The 20,094-nt window shown below is 46.8% G+C and overlaps 1 protein-coding gene across 1 annotated transcript in view; it reads right to left on the bottom strand.

The window, feature by feature from the left end:
- MRPS31 (mitochondrial ribosomal protein S31) overlaps positions 1 to 20,094 on the bottom strand; it is a 459,089-nt gene that overhangs the window by 167,910 nt on the left and 271,085 nt on the right. Inside the window, exon 5 of the mRNA XM_069639273.1 lies at positions 9,128 to 9,207. Coding sequence (XP_069495374.1) covers positions 9,128 to 9,207 — 80 coding nt within the window. The remainder of the gene's footprint in view (positions 1 to 9,127; positions 9,208 to 20,094) is intronic.

Raw genomic sequence — 20,094 nt, 5'->3', positions numbered from 1 at the left:
GAAGAGCCCGACCGTTCGGCGCTCCCGGTGCCCGCCGACTTGCAGTGCTTTGTCTTTTGTTGGGCCTCTGTTGCCAGGGCACCCTCAAAAAGTCTTAGAAGACCGCTCGGACCTCTTCTTCTCACCTGCTGCTGGGCTCTTCCCCTCCAGCCATTTGGTGAGGCGGATCCGCCGATCCTTCATGGTCCGTTCCGACATGTTTTGTCTTCGTGAAGGCAGTAGAGGCATCTAAAATGCTCGTCCTCCTTGAAGACATTCTGCAATCCGCATCCAGGGCAGCTCCTGAACAGCTTGGATCCGGGTTTCATGCTCCCTTTTTCCTGGGCCATGTCCACACGGGGTAGGCCTCAAAGAATCTTCTGGAATCCTCCAAGAAGCGGGACTCGAGGAAAACTTCGCCCTTGAGGGGTGTAGAAAAATCCGAAACGGGTCCCCGTTGATCGGAAGTAGAAACGGTGGAGCTTGAGGCTCGACTGACAGAAAAAATGATGTTTAACTCTTTGGAAAAAAAAAACGCAGTAAAAGCTCGAGAGCTATAGCACGAGGACTCCCAACACTTGAATGTGTGGTAAAAATCTGAAGATGGCTGCCAGAGGAGGGGCTTAGGTAGAGGGCAGTCATTGGCTGGGGGCAGTATGACCCAGAGACCAGTAATTGGTTATTAGGAGAAAGACAGTTAAGAAACGAAACTGATTTTTTCTTTACCGAGGATTCCCAGCCTGACGACGGGGAATATTCATGAGCATGTGAATCCATGCCAGACCCCATGCTGGAGAATGTAGAAGTCAACAAGAAAGATGGTTATGATGTGGAGAACTCCATAAGCAGGGTTCCTCTGGAAAGGTTGACATTCTTTTCACAAGGAGAGAGGTTAAAGGCTGGGACGTACTCCACACCTACAAGTCTCCCCCTTACGATGGATTATTTTCACAGACCCATTCAAATAAAAACACACAAGGGCCCTTTAGATCATGTGTTAGGGAACAAGTACTTCACTCAGGAACTAAAGGAAGTCAAATTCAGGTGATTGAAGAAAAAAAAAGGCAGCCTTTCAGTGCCGAGGCATCTATATTCTGTGGGGGCATAAATAGACTTTGAGCAATATGAAGCAGTCTTCTAAATATGGGTGAATGGGCTTTTTTGTTGCAATCTGCAACAAAATTTGGTTTACACGACTATCCAGGCTACATGATCCTTGATGGAAAAGAAGAAATATATAAGGTTAACGAAAATAACGTACCTTTTGAGCTATCCAAAGAGTCTAGGCACGATTATGGAGAAGGGCCAAAAAGTCCTCACATTGCACCACAGTCAAGGATGGACCATATACAAGTTATATCTCCAGTGGAACCTCCCCAGTCCTAAAGAGGCTGCAACAGAATGAGAGACTAACTCAGCAAGTGGTGGAGCTGCCAGGAAGCTCAGAGCTACTGGAAAGAAGTCTGGTCTCAAACGAAAGACACAATATCAGGGCTGTTCTTTCCATGGATCCCAAGGTCAACCTTTTAGATGACTAGGAGGAACAAGGACAACACTGAATGTCAGGCCATAAGGCGCCATACTAATGCATCTTCTTTATGCATCCAGACTGGCAATGACGCAAACGGGGAAAACAAAAAAATGCCACCTCATCTATGTGGTGGGATAAGATATGGGAGCAGGAAAATATAAAGGACTTCTCAAACAATCAAAGTACTTCAATCCTGAATGCACTCCCCCTTCATTGATTTCAGCCAGGACACAGCCAAATATATTCAGTCAGCACTTGTGGAGTGCATTTAACTGGCGAGGACATTTACCGCGTAGTGCACCCAGTGGACTGACTCATGCTGCCTAGAGTAGAATCTGCACTCTGGGTATGTTACTCTACTGCTGTGGCCAGAGTGCCAGGAACGCAAAAAGACTTTATCCTCCTTCTACCTCAGGACTGTACTATGTGCCTGCAGAATTACCATCTGCTTAATTATCTCATAGTAATTGTATACTCATTGATTTGAACAGTGAGGAATGTGTTAATAAATGTGCATGAAAAGGAGAAACTGCCTTTTATCAGCATATGTGCAATATCACTGCTGCCCCGCACGTCTCACTCGAAATGCATGTGCAGGCTCCAAGAGGCCAAGAGTCTTCAAGCCCTGGAATCACCATTTGTTCCCAGTGTCGGGGAGTGGACAGATAAGCAGTGGCCACTCACACTGGAGCCATCTCACAAGGCAGTTGGGACGATGGTTATGGAGCAGTCAAACCTGGAAGAAAGAGTAGGATGGTCCCCAAAAGAAACAAACCATTCCCACAGAAAAGTGCTAACATGAATGTGACATCAGAGGAGTGAGCCAAAAATAACGTATGTGGACTCTGCGCAAGAAACTAAGTTGCTTACAACATCAAAAGTACATCCATTACTATTGCAAAATGTGTGACTGGTCTTAAAAAATAACGAGTACACACTTGCCAAATTATTGATATCGCTTGACATGTGACAATATCATCATTAGAACAAACTTGAGGAAAATAGGATTTTATTAGTGGGGGTGGGGAGGGAATAGAGCAAGGTACGATGCATGCCGTAGCAAATATTCACCTACTACCACTCTTTGGTTAGAGTCTACATCTATACGCAAGGATGGCTCTGCTGAATTACAAGAAAGCACTGCATTTCAGATTTTGGAAGCAAAAGAGAGGCACAATATTTCAATGATACAGCCTTTGTGGTTGAGAAAATAGACCAGCAGTGCAAACATATCTCTGTATAGTATGCATTAATGATGGTTTCTCAATTTTTGAATCTCATCAACTTATTTTAGGTTACTGGGATTTATAATCACACATCCTGACATTTGCATGGACTCTAGGAGCTCTAGCTTTTGTTAGTGGGGAGAGAAAAATATTGTGTTGATGCATGCAGACTGGCAGTACCCCAAGCCCTGCGTGCTGGTCTGGAGCGGGTGCTTTGTGTAACATGGTGCTAGGATGCAGTGTTATGTTACTCACGTGCACGTACACCCGAAGGCATCTTGGCGCAAGGATAGTCACAGTAGTACAACATCAATCTAGGGGACTAAAAGAGGGCAGGTGGCTCATGGTCAGTCTCAAAGTTAAAGGGAGCGGATTAGGTCAACCAAAGGCTACACATAGACGTTCAATAACATCGGGACAAGGCAGAGCCCTGGGGGGCGCTACAGGAAAGAACACAGAGAAGATAGAAAAGGAGGTAAAGATAATGATTGGCCCGGATCGGTCAGAAAAGAGGTAAACCATGCCAGGACAGGACCATAGATGGCGATAGAGGCCAGGCGAGATAGGAGTATGGGGTGGTCGAGAGTGTCGAAGGCCGCTGATCGATCAAGCAGAATTAGGGCCCCCACACCACCTCCATCGACCAGCCTGGCGAGATCATCCATTACTCAAACTAGGACACTTTCGCTACCTCCACTGGGGCGGAATCTTGACTGAAAGGGGTCAGGCACAGAAGAGGACTCAAAAAACCTGGAAAGAAGTGGAGATAACAAAGCCTCAAGAAGCTTTATACAGAAGGGAAGTATAGAGACAGGGCAGAAGTTGGACAGAACAGAGGCATCCAGGGACTGCTTCTTTATAAGAGGGCCCACGATAGCCTGTTTAAGTTCTTTAGGGATCACACCAGAGCAACAAGAATGGTTTACCGCCTGGATCACCAAAGGAATAATCTCAGGCAAGAGAGCTTTAACAATAAATAGAGGAATAGGGTCAGATGGGGCTGCAGATTTCAGGTGAGCGATGGCCTTCAATATGGCATCTTCAGAGAATTACAGGGAAGGTAGCCCAGCCAGAGTTAGTTAGCTGGCAGCGCCCCACAATAGTCACACCAAGGCTAAACTGCGCGAGATAAATATTGTTTCAAATATTATCAATTTTGGAATGGAAAAACTCATTAACTGCATCACAATGGGGCTGAGAAGCAGGCGCTGTGGTAAGAAAGCAAACTGTAGAAGAAAAGGATTTAACGACTTGTAGTGGCCAGGGCTGTGGCCTGCAAGTTGATTGTAGTGATGTAATGTAATGTTCTACTTGAAGTCTGGTTTACACTACCGTGGCTTGGTTAGTACGGGTAGTGAGTTTGAACATATTTGGGAGTGTTAGTGCAGGGCGGATGATGGTGGGCCCAGTGGACACATTTTACAAATGCGTTGGATGAGTTTGTGGTGATGGTGATGCCACTTGGGCAGCGTCTGAATAGTGGAGGCCCACAAGGGAGGTGGACTGCAAGGGGGTCCAGAATTATTTTGGTGTGGGCCAACTCCTCTGCGGTAAGCAGTGTGCAGCAACTGGTTCTAGATAAAGGAACAGCGAAGAAATGGAAAAAAGGCGAGCCATGCACCGGAAGGTACCTGGCAGACAAAGATTCAGAATGATTCCCAGGTAACACACAGAGGGAGTTACAGAGAGGACAGAGTCCAGGTAGCAAATCTAGGAATAGCTTCAAGAGCTAGGAGTTTGAGATGTGATATTTCATCAATAGCAATCGTATAAGAATGGCTGGCAAACGGCACTAGCGCTCAAAGCCTTGCCTGCATATTTTAAAAGGATTCCAGCAAGGTACAACCTACAAAACAATTTTAAAAAACATGAAGGGTTGCCACAAGAGAGGCGTTTACTCTACTTTTCCTTTAAAGTCACACTGGTCTGTAATACTACAGTTTCAGGGAACAGTAGACTTGTACGCCAACTTTACACACGTTGTTCTTGGGAGCGCAGCATGAAATATTGTTGAACTGCATTGAGGTAAAGTCAAAAAATTGTGAATGACCTGCAAACAAGCGCGCTCTCCCTTAAATTAACACATATGGACTATATTCTAAAAAACACATTGAACTAATAGGCTGAAAGCAGGTTGTAAATTGTAAGCCAGGCTGAGATCTTCATATAATAAACTCCTTTATCCAAGGAAAATAGTTCAGACCGTTATATTGCAATTTCCTTTAGCTAAGGACTTTGGATACTTACAACCTGCTTTCAGTCTATTAGTTTGATGTGTTTTTTTAGAATATAGTCCATACGTGTTAATTTAAGGGAGAGCGCGCTTGTTTGCAGGTCATTCACCATTTTTGGACTTTACTATACTCTGGGTGTGAGCAGGCTTGCCCAGATATTGACCCGACAATGCAGCTCGAATCCCAACAATCCTAAGTTGGTTTGTGTGTAGCGCACACATCGGGTTTTTGGCCTGCCACTCTCACTTCTTTATGCATGGAGGTAATATGACTATTACCAAAGGGGCACCGATTTTCACTTCACTAATGTGGATGTTTGATTTTTGCTCATAGACCTATACCACATTTAACACTAACTTTAGAAGCCCTGTATCGAAACTAGGGTGAAATTAGAAGGGCTCAGTCTTTCTCATCACCCGAGATTCTGGACAGTAACTGTGGCATTTTAAATACACGCAGAAAAATAATGTTACTAGTGAATATGAACTAGAGCAATTATAGAAACGAACTAATTTTCAATTTACAAATTAAATTTTTTTCCGGCATTATTGAACACACGGTCCGATTTCATTCTCGCAAAAAAGCTTAATGAAAAAAAGAAATCGCCTTTGTTTCCCAAATAAATGCGAAATGCACATTTTGTTAATGAGACTTTACGAGCCACAAAGTGCTAGAAATCAAAGTCTGTAATTTGTCTTCCAGGAGCCAACGAGGATGTCGCAGGAGGAACATTTAGGATTCAAACGTCTCGTGGCATTTCCTGGAATTTGTGGAAAGACGTTTTGCAATGAGGCTCCGAGCCAGTGCGGTTACGCAATACAAGCCTGACCTTGAAACGTTCAGAGATTCTGCGCAGGACGATAGAGCATGAAACCGAAAAAGACTGGGACAAAACGTTTGGTACTTTCAGACCATTTCTAATCAAGAGTAGTAATAATAATTACGTATTACCTTGCACTTATTCATGAATCCAAGGTATCACGGTGTACACAAGCCATTCTAAAGGCTTTAGTGAGGAGCGGGAGAAACTACAGTAGAACAACCACCTCTTCAGTATCTCACTCAGGTAATTAAAGTTAGAAGAGGCATGCGACCATGTTGCTGTCAAGACCCCTATCAGACTAAACAAAAAATAGAAAAATAAAAATAAAAAGCAGGCATCATTTTTGGGAGGGCATTCCTTCCTCCATACATGCAACAGTCCGGCAAATTGCTGTCCCATTTCCCATATTGAACATCGCCCGCACGTCTGGAAAAGGCAGTTATCTTAATTCTAAGAATTTGGCTCCTCTGGAAAGATGTATGGAGTTTAAAAAGCCCCTGTATCACATGAAGTCCTTTATTTTGGAGGATCTCAGTTTTCGTGAGTGCTTGAGATGGAAACTGGCGACACTGTTCCATGATTTGAAGGATTCAAGGATCGTGGGTGACTTTTAGTAACAAGATGAATCGCTGCCACTGGTGAAGGGTAAAAGCTTGATGGAAAGCGGAGTCGAAATCCATATCTGAAGTGAAACAGGTTAGTTGTGACCTTTTCAGCAGGAGGCTTACGCTGAGATCAGAACCTCCTTCACGATGGGCTAAGGGATTTGGATTTGTGCATACGACCAGCCCTTGAATACTTTGAAAGCCTGGTAAGGTTGGTACAGAGTTTTGGTAGAAGTGTGGGTTAGACACCAAACAGGGATTTAGCAGTGGCTACCTCGGTTTTGCATTTCTGCAAACACGTGGCATAATGTGTTTTGCAATCGAAAAGAAAATCAAGTCCCTGGTCCAACATTTTTCTCACTTGCAGCAGGCTCTGCAGTTTGGCCAGTCAGAGGATTGTGGCTGATGACGTGCTCCAGAGCTCACAGTGATGCTGGAAATGCATCAGAGGGACAAGGCCTACGAACCCTTGTCCTTTATTGCTTTTTATCATGTGTTCTGTCTTGTTTTCTGCACAGGAGTTCACATGGGACTCCTGGCGGTGCGGCTCTTCCTGTATTCGGTTTGGTGAACAGACCCTTGGGATACCCTTCTGGCACCCATGAGTGGGAGTACAACCCTGTACTCCGAGTGTATGTTTTTGGGCATCTTTGTGTGGCCCACGGAGCAGGGTACGAGATGGTGGCAGCTGCGTGCTGACTTGACAGGTGCCCTGAGCGTCCTCCATTTTGGGATGCCCAGGCCGTGTCATTGGAACCAGTGGATTGCTGATAGGAAATACGATGGCCCCTGTGGCCTCTTGCTTTCTATCACCCGTTACCTTATTTTTCCCGAAGTCCCGGGAAGCCCTGACTCTGTCCCTTCCCCCCGACTGGCTGTTGGGTGGAAGTTCCATATATGGTGTTGTGGGAAGTCCAGCCCAGACTGGCTGGAGCCTTTACAATGACTGTATGTTGTGGGTATGCCCCTGGGATGGGACCTGGGTGAAGGAAGTGTGTGACCAATACGCATTTCATGTTATGGGTGTCTAGTATCTGGTGTTTCACACAATGACTGAGACAGCCCTGCCCGAAACTGGTAAGAATGCAGTGTGTAGTGCTGAATGGCAGAGTGCTTGTCCGAATCCACATTCTGTGTTGCGAGTGTCTGGATGGAGAATAATGGCCCGAATGCACTGTGAGCTGATTCGCTGTCTGACTGCCTGAATGCCCTTCTGGATGATTGGTTGCCCGAGTGTGACCATGCAGAAGGAATGGGAGATCAACAGTATATCTGGGGCCTCTCACTGCTAGAAATCGTTCAGAAGCTGAAGTTGAAACTGATGCTTAACTTTGAAGCCCACTGGAAGAAGAAGAAGAACTGCTGCTGCGGTCCTTTGCTATTCTGAAAGCTCTGTGCATTCAAGGAACTGATCCAAACCTGGCTAGGAGACTTCTTCCCGAGCTACGAGGGACCATCGTGCACCAGCTGATCTTTGCTAAAGCTCCCTGGCAGACAGAACTACAAAAGGCTGCCGACCGGAGAAGGGGACCGCCGAGGAGAAAAAAAGAGAAGCACCGGACAGCCATCCACCGTGGCCAACCGCCGTCCCCGACCAGAGCCGCAGTGTTCCCTTTGCCTAAGAACATTTTGATAGAAGGACTCCCTTGCTTATCCTTGTCGACCGCTTTTGTCCTGCCGGAGAAAGTCACGGCCGCCGGAATCCACTGGTGTGTTTCCCACCACCCGAAGACCTCAGACGCAATCGAAGCTACTGAAGCCAGCCGTGGTCGCGACGTCGCACTCTGCTATTCCATGTACATTGGGGTAGTAGAACTATTTAGAAGGAAATAAGACACTTGTGAACAATATATAGACTGGGCTTGCACGATATATCCTTATTTACAGGTTGCCCAGGTGGGGGGATCCTTATACAGAACTGTCTAGGTAACGGGCCAGTATTCTGCCAATTGTTCTAACCAACTGCTTTCCTCCTATATCTATTGTTGGTTCTCTGTATTACTTGATTTGTGTGACATTTAAAATAAGTCCAGTTGATGCACTTTAATGAAATCTGATCGTAATTGTGGTACTACGTAGAACTGTGTATATATTTGCTATTGTAGATTCACTGAGCACAAAGTGAGTTATTGTGATTGTGTATATAACCATGAACCTTAATTATATAAAGACTGTTTTAACTAATACAGTGTGTGGACATTCCTTTGTGGGTGCGTGGGGACTACATTGTACTTAAGAACCAGCCTGCTTCACCTCCTGAGCAGCTAGGCCTTGATTGCTCACCCACGTTTACCAAATAGAGAATCTTGGCTGGGTCCTCTGTGCCTCTCCTCTACCATATAGAGAGCAGCAGTACAGACACCCCCCTCCTCCAGTCTTTACAAGGTTTAATTAAGAATCACGCTATTCCAAAATTCCTCCTCTTGCCCGATTCTTGCCACAGTTGTAAAGCCTCTTGATGACGAGTCAAAAATGACTTTCCTAATACAATATTTGAAGCATTGAAACATCCAAGACACTTAGGAAAGTCCTTTGGCAACTCTCCTAGAACTCCTGACTGTACACGAGACTACTGCAGGCACCGCACCGGAATCATCCCCCAACCCGCCCAAACACACAATGTATACTATACGCGTTGCTTGAATCACTGTACACTCCACTGCTTTTTGAGTCTATGTTTGCACTCTAGGTACCTGAAATAAAGCAAGACCGATACATTCTCAACTCACCTGTTTCAGTGGCCCCTTCTTCTACTGATGTGCTGGTAGTAGCAAAGACATTCAGGCGTCTTCCGGTGTACAGTCCTCTTCTGTAAAGGAGAAAAAATACATACACAATTCATTGGGACAATCCCTCAAAGCCGCTGGGATTCTAAAATGTTGAATAAACCAAAGGAAGCTGAATTTAATCTATAGCATCCTCCCAAACAGCCCACGGTCTGAACTAGCAAAATCAGCTAATCAGTATGTTGGCAAGCCAAACTAATTAATGTTTGCATTTCAGATAAACCGACATAATTCGGGCAATCAGGCGCTGAAACCCAATTCCTCACTCACGCCTTTGCACAGCGATTAGCATAATTTGACGTTATTCAATTCCTAATTGTTTTCGATTGACATGGTTAGGAAACCCAATTTAGCGGAGAGCAGTTAATTAGGTGCAGCAGTCGTGAGTCATTCCTGGAAATATGCATGCATTCTCCCTCCAAATTGTAATTTCTGATACATCAAATATTACACAATTGAGAACAAGACAACAAATGCCCATCATAAAATATCATTCTAAACTATGAACTCATATGGCATGTGGCAACGCCTCCAACCCTACTTCCTCTTCCTTCCCTGCTTGGTCCCCAGGAAGAACAGCAGTACCACTGCCCACCGCACCAACCACAAAGCATGTACAATTAGTTCAAGCTGTACTGCATGCCTCCTGTTGATTCTTTTCAGAATTCAAAACTACCAGAACAATATTGGTCCTGTTGTAATTTGTTAATTCGAGTCCGCTTGGAAATAGCGTGTACAAATAGCAAAAAAGGCTATGCAATGTTTCAGGATTTCAAGATTTCATTAAGTTTGAAGCAAAATGTTTTCTTTCACCACACAGTTTGTCCTGTTTGCAGATTATTGTGCATCTCTGTTAATGTACATTTGACTCCTACTGTGTTATTGCAGAGTCAGGGTTGCCAAAGTAACATACTGGTAACCTAGCCTTATGCTTCGCCCTTGGCTTGCTTTCAGGTGACTGAACGCTGACCCAATCATGATGTGCATGGACAGAAAAGCAGCACTTCGCTCTTTTTTTACCCAATGCTGTGGAAGGAAAATAAGGATTTATACTTCAATAACCAGGTCAACCAATAAGCAAACACGTTAGCTTAAAAGTAACCACCATCATGGTAACATTAACATTTTAAGCTCGTCCCATGTTTTGTAGGTGGAACGCCACCAAACCACCTTAAAAAACGTACAACCTTAAGGATCAGGAGGAAGAGAGCCGCATGTGGAAGGGGGGGAAGAAGAGGAGGGGCTACTAGAGCCCGGGAAATCATAAAACTGTAGAGAATGAATGAAGAAAGTAACTACTCCAAATGTCTCAGTCTCCCATTCATTCCCAGAGTGTCCACTGTGTCCATGACATGATATGGCCCTAGACCATAACAACTGGCGAAGAGGAGAAACGTGCCCACATGGTTTTCTCCTATGCAGTGAAGGAGGTAATGGGCATTCAGCCCTCAGCCAATACCGGCGTCCTGGCGAGATAAAAAAAAGGGGTACTCCACCCCTCCGCCAATCCCAGCATCCTGGAAAGTTTCCTGCTGATCCCAGTGTCCTGAAATGTCCTGAAATGAACTCTGCCGATCCTGGGGTCCTGCAATGAACTCAGCCCATTCCAGCATCCTGCAATTAATTCTGCTGATCCCGGAATCCTAGAAAGATTTTCTGCTGAGCCCACACCCCAGTTTGTTTGATCCGGCACCCAACAGGAGCACGCTGCTCAGGCAAGCGGGCACATCCGGAACACCAGCTTCCGTTCGGAGCGCGGGTACGTACAGCCGCCAACCTTCGACGATCCTTTTTGAATACGAATAGGTGGAGGATACCCGCCCACGCCCCACACATGCAAAGTGAGGCGTAGAGGCCGTAACGACATGGCAAAGAGCAATCTGCTGCCCCGCAGCACCATGGCCCCCAACTAAGGTATCCGCCCATCACAAGGCACGAGGAAAGGGCATCCATCTGCCCCACCGAAAAGGGTATCCACCTGCTCCACCGCTCGTCTTCGCACCTCCACACATACATCAGTGGCAAAGCCATCCACTGAGTAAGGCGGCCCCCGCCATCATGGTTATCCAGACACTCAACACGGAGCACATGACAAGGGGTTTCGCCCAAACCACAACACAGAACAGGACAGGGGTATCCCCCCAAACATACTAGACTGCAACAGTGACTGCCCAGGGAACAGCCCTCGAAAGAGGACTCAAGTGCCTGCAACAGCCTAGCGTGTGCAGCACCTTAGACGCCACTACAGCACCTGTTTTCACACTGCTGGTGTCCAGACAACGGCTGCCTTTGGAATCTTAACTTTAATTCCTGGCCTTACACTGCAAGATAGTGAAAAGGAGATTACTATATGAACACAAGATCAGGTTCCTCATGGGGAGTGCATATTCTATATTGGAAGCGTGATCCCTTAGTAAAGACTTCAAGGACAAAGCAAGGTAAGCCTTTCAGTGAAGAGCGTAGACTGAACCCAATTACAGCTGCATAAAATATTACCTGTTCCGAGTGAAGCCTCCTTGTCTGGAATTTAATGCAATGTAAAATAATAACCTTTGGACCCCTGAACAACGGGACGGATTTGATTTTCATAAGGCCTTTGTAGCTGATTTCTTGACGGACAACTGTCCAGGCCTCATCTAATGCCTAGGTTATGAAGCACACAATCTTTACGTTTCGTTTTCCGTGGTAGGACAACTGGGCTACGTGAGTCTCTCATTACAAACTGAATTATAACAGCATAATCTTCTTGAATACTGTTTGTCTTATTTTCCTCTGGGTATGTTTTAAGCACCAACATAGGGACGAAAGGCATTGGAATGGCAAAATCATTGGTGGGGTTTTCAGCCAAACCTTCCTTGGTTAGAGTGAGGAGGGGAAGGGACAGGCCTTACAACATAGCAACAAAAAAAGAATCACATCCCATTTAGAGTAACAGGTGGCATCCAGACAACAGAAACTTGGCAGCTCTGCCAGAGACCTGACCATTAGGAAAGAACAGAACATGTCCCTCTCCAACCGCAGTAACTTACAAAAATCAAACTTTTCACCGGAACCAAAGGGCAACGGACCACCCTAGAACAGAAAATAAGTTAACTACTGACCAGAGCCACAAAGGAAACCACGAGGGTGATGGTACACGAGTTTGCAGCTGCAGCCTTACTGACACTGTGGGTAAAAGGAATCTGCCGACCGGAAGCCACCGAGTCCAGTCTCATCCACAGGCCGGCAAACATAGCAAAGGGCTGATGCCACAGGCACTCCCCCCCCCAACCCTTGCCATCCGCCAACTGCACAGCGCAACGTCATCATATGAAGCCCAGTCTCCATACCAACACCAGAAGGCAGGTACACCATCACTCCAAACAGTGCACAGCACAAGTCGACCACCCAACTCGGGCCCAGCCAGCAGTAACCTGTCAGTAGCAAAGGGCGAAACCGCCCCTCCCATAGCCACAAGTCCCAGACCACAAAGTAAGAGGGCACCAAAGGAAACTAAGGACGCTCCTGTCTACAGCATCCCACTGCTCTGTAAAGGACAGCACTTGCAGTAATGCTGACGACCGCAGCACTGACAAAAGGAACCACGTCAACCCCACTGGCATCTCACCAAACAGCTCACCACAGCACAGCCAGACAGGCTGGTGGCGGCCGATAAGACGGGTTAATGCCTCAATCGCCAAGCAGGCGAAACAACTGGGGCACTCCACCAGGATGAACCAGAAGAATCCACAACAAAGGGCACAATCTGCCCGGTGCACACATGACCGCCGCCGGCCGGCAAACACAGTAGGACACCACTTTCACCAGACAAAGGAAAACAGGCGAGGTGTGTTTGACTATCCACAGGAAGGAATGGCACACTCGACAGAGCTGAAATGCATCAAAGAAATGAACTGGAACATCACAGGAAACTAACAGTGGGAGTAAAAGACCAGCTACAGAAGGAAGGAATGGCGGCCAACAGTGATGGAAAGGAACATCAAGCCAGTGAAGAGCTCTACACTCCAGTTGTGAAAAAGGCAGCTAAGAAACCAAGCAACATCAGAGTACGAATACCAAAGGATAAGAAGCGGTCGAAAGACGCACAAGATGAGCTACTAGCAAAAGAGGCAAGGGAGTACAGGTGGATGGTGAAAGGAATTAAACACATTGCTGGCACAAACCACGGGAAGATACAGGAACCAAGAAAGGCCAGGGGCAAGAGAAGCCAACTAAACCGAGAGATTATGTGCCACATACCCAGAAATCAAAGGTGGAACCCTTAGTACCCATCATAGGGAATCGTGACAAACCACCTTTTCCTGGGGAGACAAAAGCAGAAAAGAAAGGAGCCAAGAAGGAAGATGCCGTTACAAAGAAGCGGATCAGACGAAGTACACAGGAACTAATTGAAGAGAACAGAGTAGCTACACGGTCAAACACAAAATAAGACAGTATGGTGGTACAAGAAAGGAAAACCCAGAACTGCACAGCCTACAATGAAGTGGAATGGAGGGTCCCGTGGCCATACAGAGAATGTCAGTGTGACATAAGAACCCCAGCTAGCTGACAGGTGTCTAACTGCCAATATGAAACATGAGATGCAGAACAATATGATAGCTAGATAAATAGAGTGAAGGTTCAAATATCAGTGAGTCTACCGGTACAAGGGCGTCTATGCAACAGTCAGAGAAGACGGTGAAGTACATCATGAAACATGAAAGAAACAGGTTAGCAGAAAAGGTCTCCAAAGACAAGGGTCAAGAACTGAGGACCAGGCCACCGTTGGGAATGTATGAACATGGATGCAAACAACGAACAGTGGATATGACAAGGCTCACAACAAACACATACGCCATGAGGTATTACTGAACGTGAGGACCGAGCAAGTCCAAGAGATATCCAGTATGTAAGAGATGGGATGAAGACTGTATTTGAGCAACAGAGGAAGGAAAATATCCTACGAAAAGAAAACTGGGCAACATTGGGAGCATTAGCAGTAACAAGGGAAATGCTGCAGGAAAAAATGACCAACACGAATTGGCAGAGATCAAACTCGCTGTGGTAATCCATCCAGTCTGAAACGTATTGAGTGGCAACAGGGGATTGGAAGGACAGCACAAGCATGGCTGGCAGATTATCGAGCGAGGGGAAGTGATCAGGAATGGGATCAGAGGTTGAGAGAAAAAGAAGAAGAGGGGAGTGAGCTGCGACACAGGACATGTAGAAAATAGAAGTCCTCACTGGCAGAAAAGAGACAAAGGACAGGGGCTAAAGAGTAAGGCGAAACATGGGAAGAACCAAACAAGCAATAGACGAAGGAAAGTACCACAGAAACCACCAGTAATTATAGAACAGAAGTCCATGATGAATGATCAGGACACATAAGAAACAAGCAAAGGAAACGAAACCCTGTAAAGGATGCTAAACAGGGGGGGAGATGTAGGTGGAACACGACCAAACCAGCTTAAACAAGTTATTACCTTAAGGATCAGGAGGAAGAGATCCACGCAGGGAAGGAGGGAGAGACAGGAGGGCTACTGAACTCATGAACTCTGAACACTGTAGAGTATGAATAAAGAAGGTCCATACTGCAAAGGTCTCCGACTCTCTGACTCCCATTCATTCCCACAGTATCCATTCTGTGCATGACATAATATGGCCCTAGCCATAAGACATTAACACCATGTTTTAAAAAAAAATGAAGAATACATATTTTATGTTAAATATGGATTCCGAAGTTACAAGCTTTATTTTTGCTTTGCCGACAACACACAATCTACAATTATGTTTGCAAATACCGCAGTTCAACAACTACAGATAATGATTGGGTTTGAATGACCTCGCATTACTCGCAGGCCCCATGTATTCCTTCTGTCATCATTGTCAAAGGTCCAAAATACATACATAAGACACAGAACACATGAAAAGGGCACACAGTCTCTATGCGTGCTGCTACCTGTGTCTCAGCAACATTCCCAGTCCCATTATCAAAATAACTGATACTTGGATCCCTACTTGTAGCTTGGTAGAGCCTTGTTACCTTCATACAATTTTCTATATAATCTGGAACTAATTTTGACTCCGATAACTTGTGCCACATCAACATATGCAAGTCACATTGCAACATTGTCAGCTCTCAGGTTTCCCATAGTCATGTTGGAGAAAGCAATCTAGCCCTTTGATCCCTTTTGGATTAAGGAACTTGTAGTATTTTCTATCCCATTTAAAATTAAAGACAACTACAAGTCCCAGAATTCAAAGTAAAACAGGACAGGATCCATTCAGACGCGACCACAGGAAGCTTGAGCTCTTCCTATGTTCACCATTTGCTATTCTCATAAATATGCACTTAAAGGCGTAGTTCTCTCAGAAATTGTACTGGCCCAATGGATAGTGCATATATTATTTTGCATAATCGATCAATCACATTGTTTTCCAATACACCTTAACTTACATTTTTGGAAATGCAAACTGCATGGGTCGGAAAATGTCATCTTGTGATCCTCTTATCCGTTGATCAATCGTTCAAGTGCCATGGTGGCAGTAAATCAAAACACATGCCACTCAAGCCGACGGCAGCAGCAGCAAACTTTAGGCTTACGCCCTTTATCACAACGCCAGTGCACATCCATTCAAACACCGCCTGTGCGCAATCTATTGATGCGTCTCCATGGACATTTCACGATGCCTCTTTGCTCTATAAAAATCAACAAACCCTTTCTGAATAGACAACATTGGAGATTCCCCTGCCTTCGTGTCAGTCTGTTTCACTCAGAGCATCCACAACTCCTTCATGCTCTATTCAGCTACCCAAAAACTATGACAAATAGAACCGAAAAAGGCTAATGGCTTTTCTCTACAAATCGCTTTGACTTTCAATAATTATTACATAATTGACATTTCTTTGCTAAACTAAACCAGATAAAATGTGTGTATTTACATCAGTTGGTTTTTTCATGTGCCAATGAGAACTTTCCAACTTTGGGCCTATTCTGGTTTTGTCTTTGCACTATGGGTTTTTATAACATGTCTGTCTTCCCGTCGTTTCCTTATACGTCATTTTAAAATAAAACATTACTGAATATTTTTTTCTCCCACCGTCTATTTTCTCCTTCACTCCTCAATAAGGATGAGCTCAATTCAATCACACATTTTTTTTAAAGAAAGTATTTATAAGGTTCACGTCCAGAAGAACAAGTTACTTTCTTACCTGGTAACGTTCTTTCGATGGGATGGTCCGACGACGTATTCCATATCTATGACAGGTAATGTCCACAGCTGTGCTGCTTCGGAAAATGTTTGGCGTCTGCGTCCTGCGTCGATGCGCCGTCCCCGAGGACCTCCTCCGACGGCCGACGTTGCCCGATGTGATAAGTAGGACGCCCATAGCCTCAGTTCTAGTTTTTTCCCAGAACGTGTGCCACCAGTTTTCTGCCAGTAAGACACACAAGGCCTTGCGGAACGCAAGCTGCAATCGCAAAAGAAATTCTGCAGCGGGGAAGGCAGGGATGGAGCGATATGGAATACGTCGTCGGACCACCCCATCGAAAGAACGTTACCAGGTAAGAAAGTAACTTGTTCTTCGAGGGGATTGGGTCCTCCGACGTATTCCATATCTATGACAGACTCCCACAGCAGTACCAAGCAAGGAGGTGGGAAAGAATTTAGAACACAAATTTAGCATGCCCAATCAAATTGCGGAATAGAGGACTGCCTTGCCAAAGGCCAGATCCTGCCCTCTGATGGAATCGAAGGAGTAGTGACGTACAAAAGTATGTACTGAAGCCCAGGTGGCTGCATCACAGATGTGACGAATAGGAACTCCCCTCTGCAGGGCAGTAGATGCAGCCACTCCCCTGGTAGAATGGACCTGCAAGCCAGCCGGAGGATCCTTACCCGCCAAGCGGTAACAGTCGGAGATAGATAAAATAATCCAACGAGACAAAGTCTGTTTCGTCACAGCTTGTCCCAAACGCTTTCCAGCGTAACCAATGAAAAGTTGATCGTCCACTCTGACCCGGGACATGCTCGAAATATAAAAGCTCAACGCTCTCCTAGGATCAAGCCTATGGAGCCTCTCCTCTTCCTTACCAGGATGTCGAGGAGGATAGAACGCCGGAAGAACAACCTTCTGGCTCAAATGAAATTCCGAAACCACCTTCGGAAGAAAAAAAGGACGAACTCCAAGGACAACCCTGTCCTTCTGAAACACAGTGAAGGGTGGCTCAACTGAAAGTGCTTGTAACTCACTCACTCTGCGAGCGGAAGTAACCGAAACCAAAAACAGTTTCCAGAGTTCACAGCCTCAAAGGGCAAGAATGTAAAGGCTCAAACGGAGCACCGATAAGAAACTTAAGAACAAGGTTCAAATCCCAACCAGGCACCAGAAAAGGTGACGGAGGGAACACATTAGTGAGCCCTTTAAAAAAACTGAAATTAAAGGAATCTTAAAATAGGAACACTCTTCAGATGAGCGCTTAAATATGGACAGCGCCGCCAGGTAACCTTTAATGGTCCCCACTTGCAAGCCCCTGTGGGCCAAAGAAAGCAAAAAAGACAGAACCATGGGAATGTCATATTCAAAAGGATCCACATTCTTAACTCTGCACCAGTCACAGAACTTTCTCCAACGGCAACGGTACAGAGACTGTTGCCGGCCGCCTGGCCGAGAGCAACACCTCCATCACATCTTCAGGGAGGTCCCAATCCTTATACCTCAACCTTTCAGAAGCCAAGCGTGAAGGTTGAGGGATCTGACCTCTGGATGGAGAACCTGACCCCCCCTCCCGTGAGAGCAGATCGTCTCGGTAGGGAAGACGACGTGGAGGGCAGATGGACAAGTCGAGACAGTCCGGGTACCACGTCCTCCGGGCCCACGCCGGAGCAATGAGGATCATCCGGGAACCGAACCTCCGTAACCTCCGCAGTACTTGCGGGATGACGGGGACTGGAGGAAACGCGTACAGCAGTGGGAATGACCACTCCACCATGCACACGTCTCCCAAGGCTCCTTTTAGAGGAAATTCCCGCGAGCAGAACCTTTCGCACTTCCGGTTGACACTGAAGGCGAAGAGATCCACATGAGGGGTCCCCCAAAGGGCGAAGATCTCCAGGAGAATCTCCTGAGCCAGCTCACACTCGTGAGAGATCGTGCTCTGCCTGCTCAGAGCGTCTGCCGTCTCGTTGTCTCCGGCCAGATGAACAGCCGAGATCGAAACTTCCTGCTGGATGGCCCAAAACTCGAGCTGCATCGCCTCCCTGCACAGCGGAAGTAAGTGACCCTGCCCCCCCCCTTTTTGTTGAGGTAGTGCATGGCCACCGTGTTGTCCGTTAGAATCAGGATACTCTTTCCTCGCACAGTCGGCAGAAAAGCCTTCAGGGCTAGCCTGACGGCCCTCAGCTCCAACAGAATGATATGGTGTCTGGACTCCGACGGAGATCAACGACCGCTGACTGTCAACTCGTTGGCATGAGCTCCCCATTCCGCGAGGGATGCGTCCGTCACGATCGTCACCTCCGACCAGGGCAGCCAAAATGGGGCCCCCTTCATCAGATTGCCTTCGACGGCCCACCACAGAAGGTCCTGGGCTACCGAGGGTGGCACCTGAACAGAGTCCAACAGCCTGCCGGAGGACTGAGACCACTGGAGCTTGAGTGCCCACTGCAAATATCACATCCGCAGACGAGCCTCTGGCACCAGAAGAATGCAGGATGCCATGAGGCCGAGCAGTCTCAGGAACTCGGACGCTGGGAGATCCTGGGCAAATTGAAACTTGTTCACCATCTGCTGAATGTGAAGAGCCCTCACCTAAGGAGGAAAACACTGCCCCAGGGACGTGTCGAGCACTGCTCTGATGTACTGGAGCCGCTGCGTTGGTGTCAAATGGGACTTCTTTAAATTGAGGGAGAAGTCCAGCCTGTGAAGGGAGTGGCAGGTGACGGACAGATGATCCAGGACTTGCTCAGGAGAGCTCCCCCTGATCAACCAATCGTCCAGGAAGGGGTAGACATGAATCCCCCTTTCCTGAGATGCGCTGCCACCACCACCATGAGCTTGGTGAAGACCCTCGGGGCGGAGGTCAATCCGAACGGCAGAAACTGAAAGTGCGAGTCGCCAGCCGCAAACCTCAGGTACTTGTGCCTGGGATGAATCGGCACATGGAAGTAAGCATCCTTGAGGTCGAGAGACACCAACCAGTCCTGAAGTTGAAGGGCCTGGAGGACTTGAGAAAGAGTCACCATCTTGAACTTGTCCTTCCTGAGGAGTTTGTTCAAACCGCGCAAGTCCATGATGGGTCTCAATCCCCCGTCTTTCTTCGAAATCAAAAAATAAGGGGAATACCAACCCTTGTTCCTCTCCGCTACAGGCACCAGTTCTATGGCGCCTTTCCCCAGCAGGGCTTGAATTTCCTGCGCAAGGGGCGGATCCAGACTCTTCGAAGAGAGGTTCCCTGGTGGATTGTTGTGAGGCCTCTGCCGAAAAGAAAGACAGTAGCCGTGGGTTATGATCTCCAGAACCCACACATCCGAAGTAATGGCTTGCCACTCTACAAGATGCTGCGCCAGCCTTCCCCCAACCGGCGAACCATGGGACCTGGCCTCATGACTGAGTGGTAGCGGCTGCGGCATTGCCTGAGGGCAAAGAGGCAACTGCCCGAGCGGCCTTGACACCTTGAGTACCTTTGTTTCCACCTCTGGCACTCTTACGATGGCCTCTTTGACTGCTAGCTCCCCTTGCTTTACTGAAGGACGAGTAATAGTGAAAGGAACCTCCCCTCCATTGCTGTCCCCTAGGACGAAAAGGCGGAGGTTGGCAAACTGCAGCGCCCAACGACTTCGCTGCAGCTTTGGAGGTCTGCAACCTCTCAAGGCTCTCGTCAGCCTTGATGCCAAAAAGGTGTTCACCGTCAAAGGGCATGTTGAGGAGC

The sequence above is a fragment of the Ambystoma mexicanum genome, chromosome 7q, assembly GCF_040938575.1.
Source record: "Ambystoma mexicanum isolate Mex_15411 chromosome 7q, UKY_AmexF1_1, whole genome shotgun sequence".
NCBI lineage: Eukaryota > Metazoa > Chordata > Amphibia > Caudata > Ambystomatidae > Ambystoma > Ambystoma mexicanum.
The sequence above is the reverse complement of the archived record's forward strand: the minus strand, read 5'-3'. Positions and strand labels throughout refer to the sequence as shown.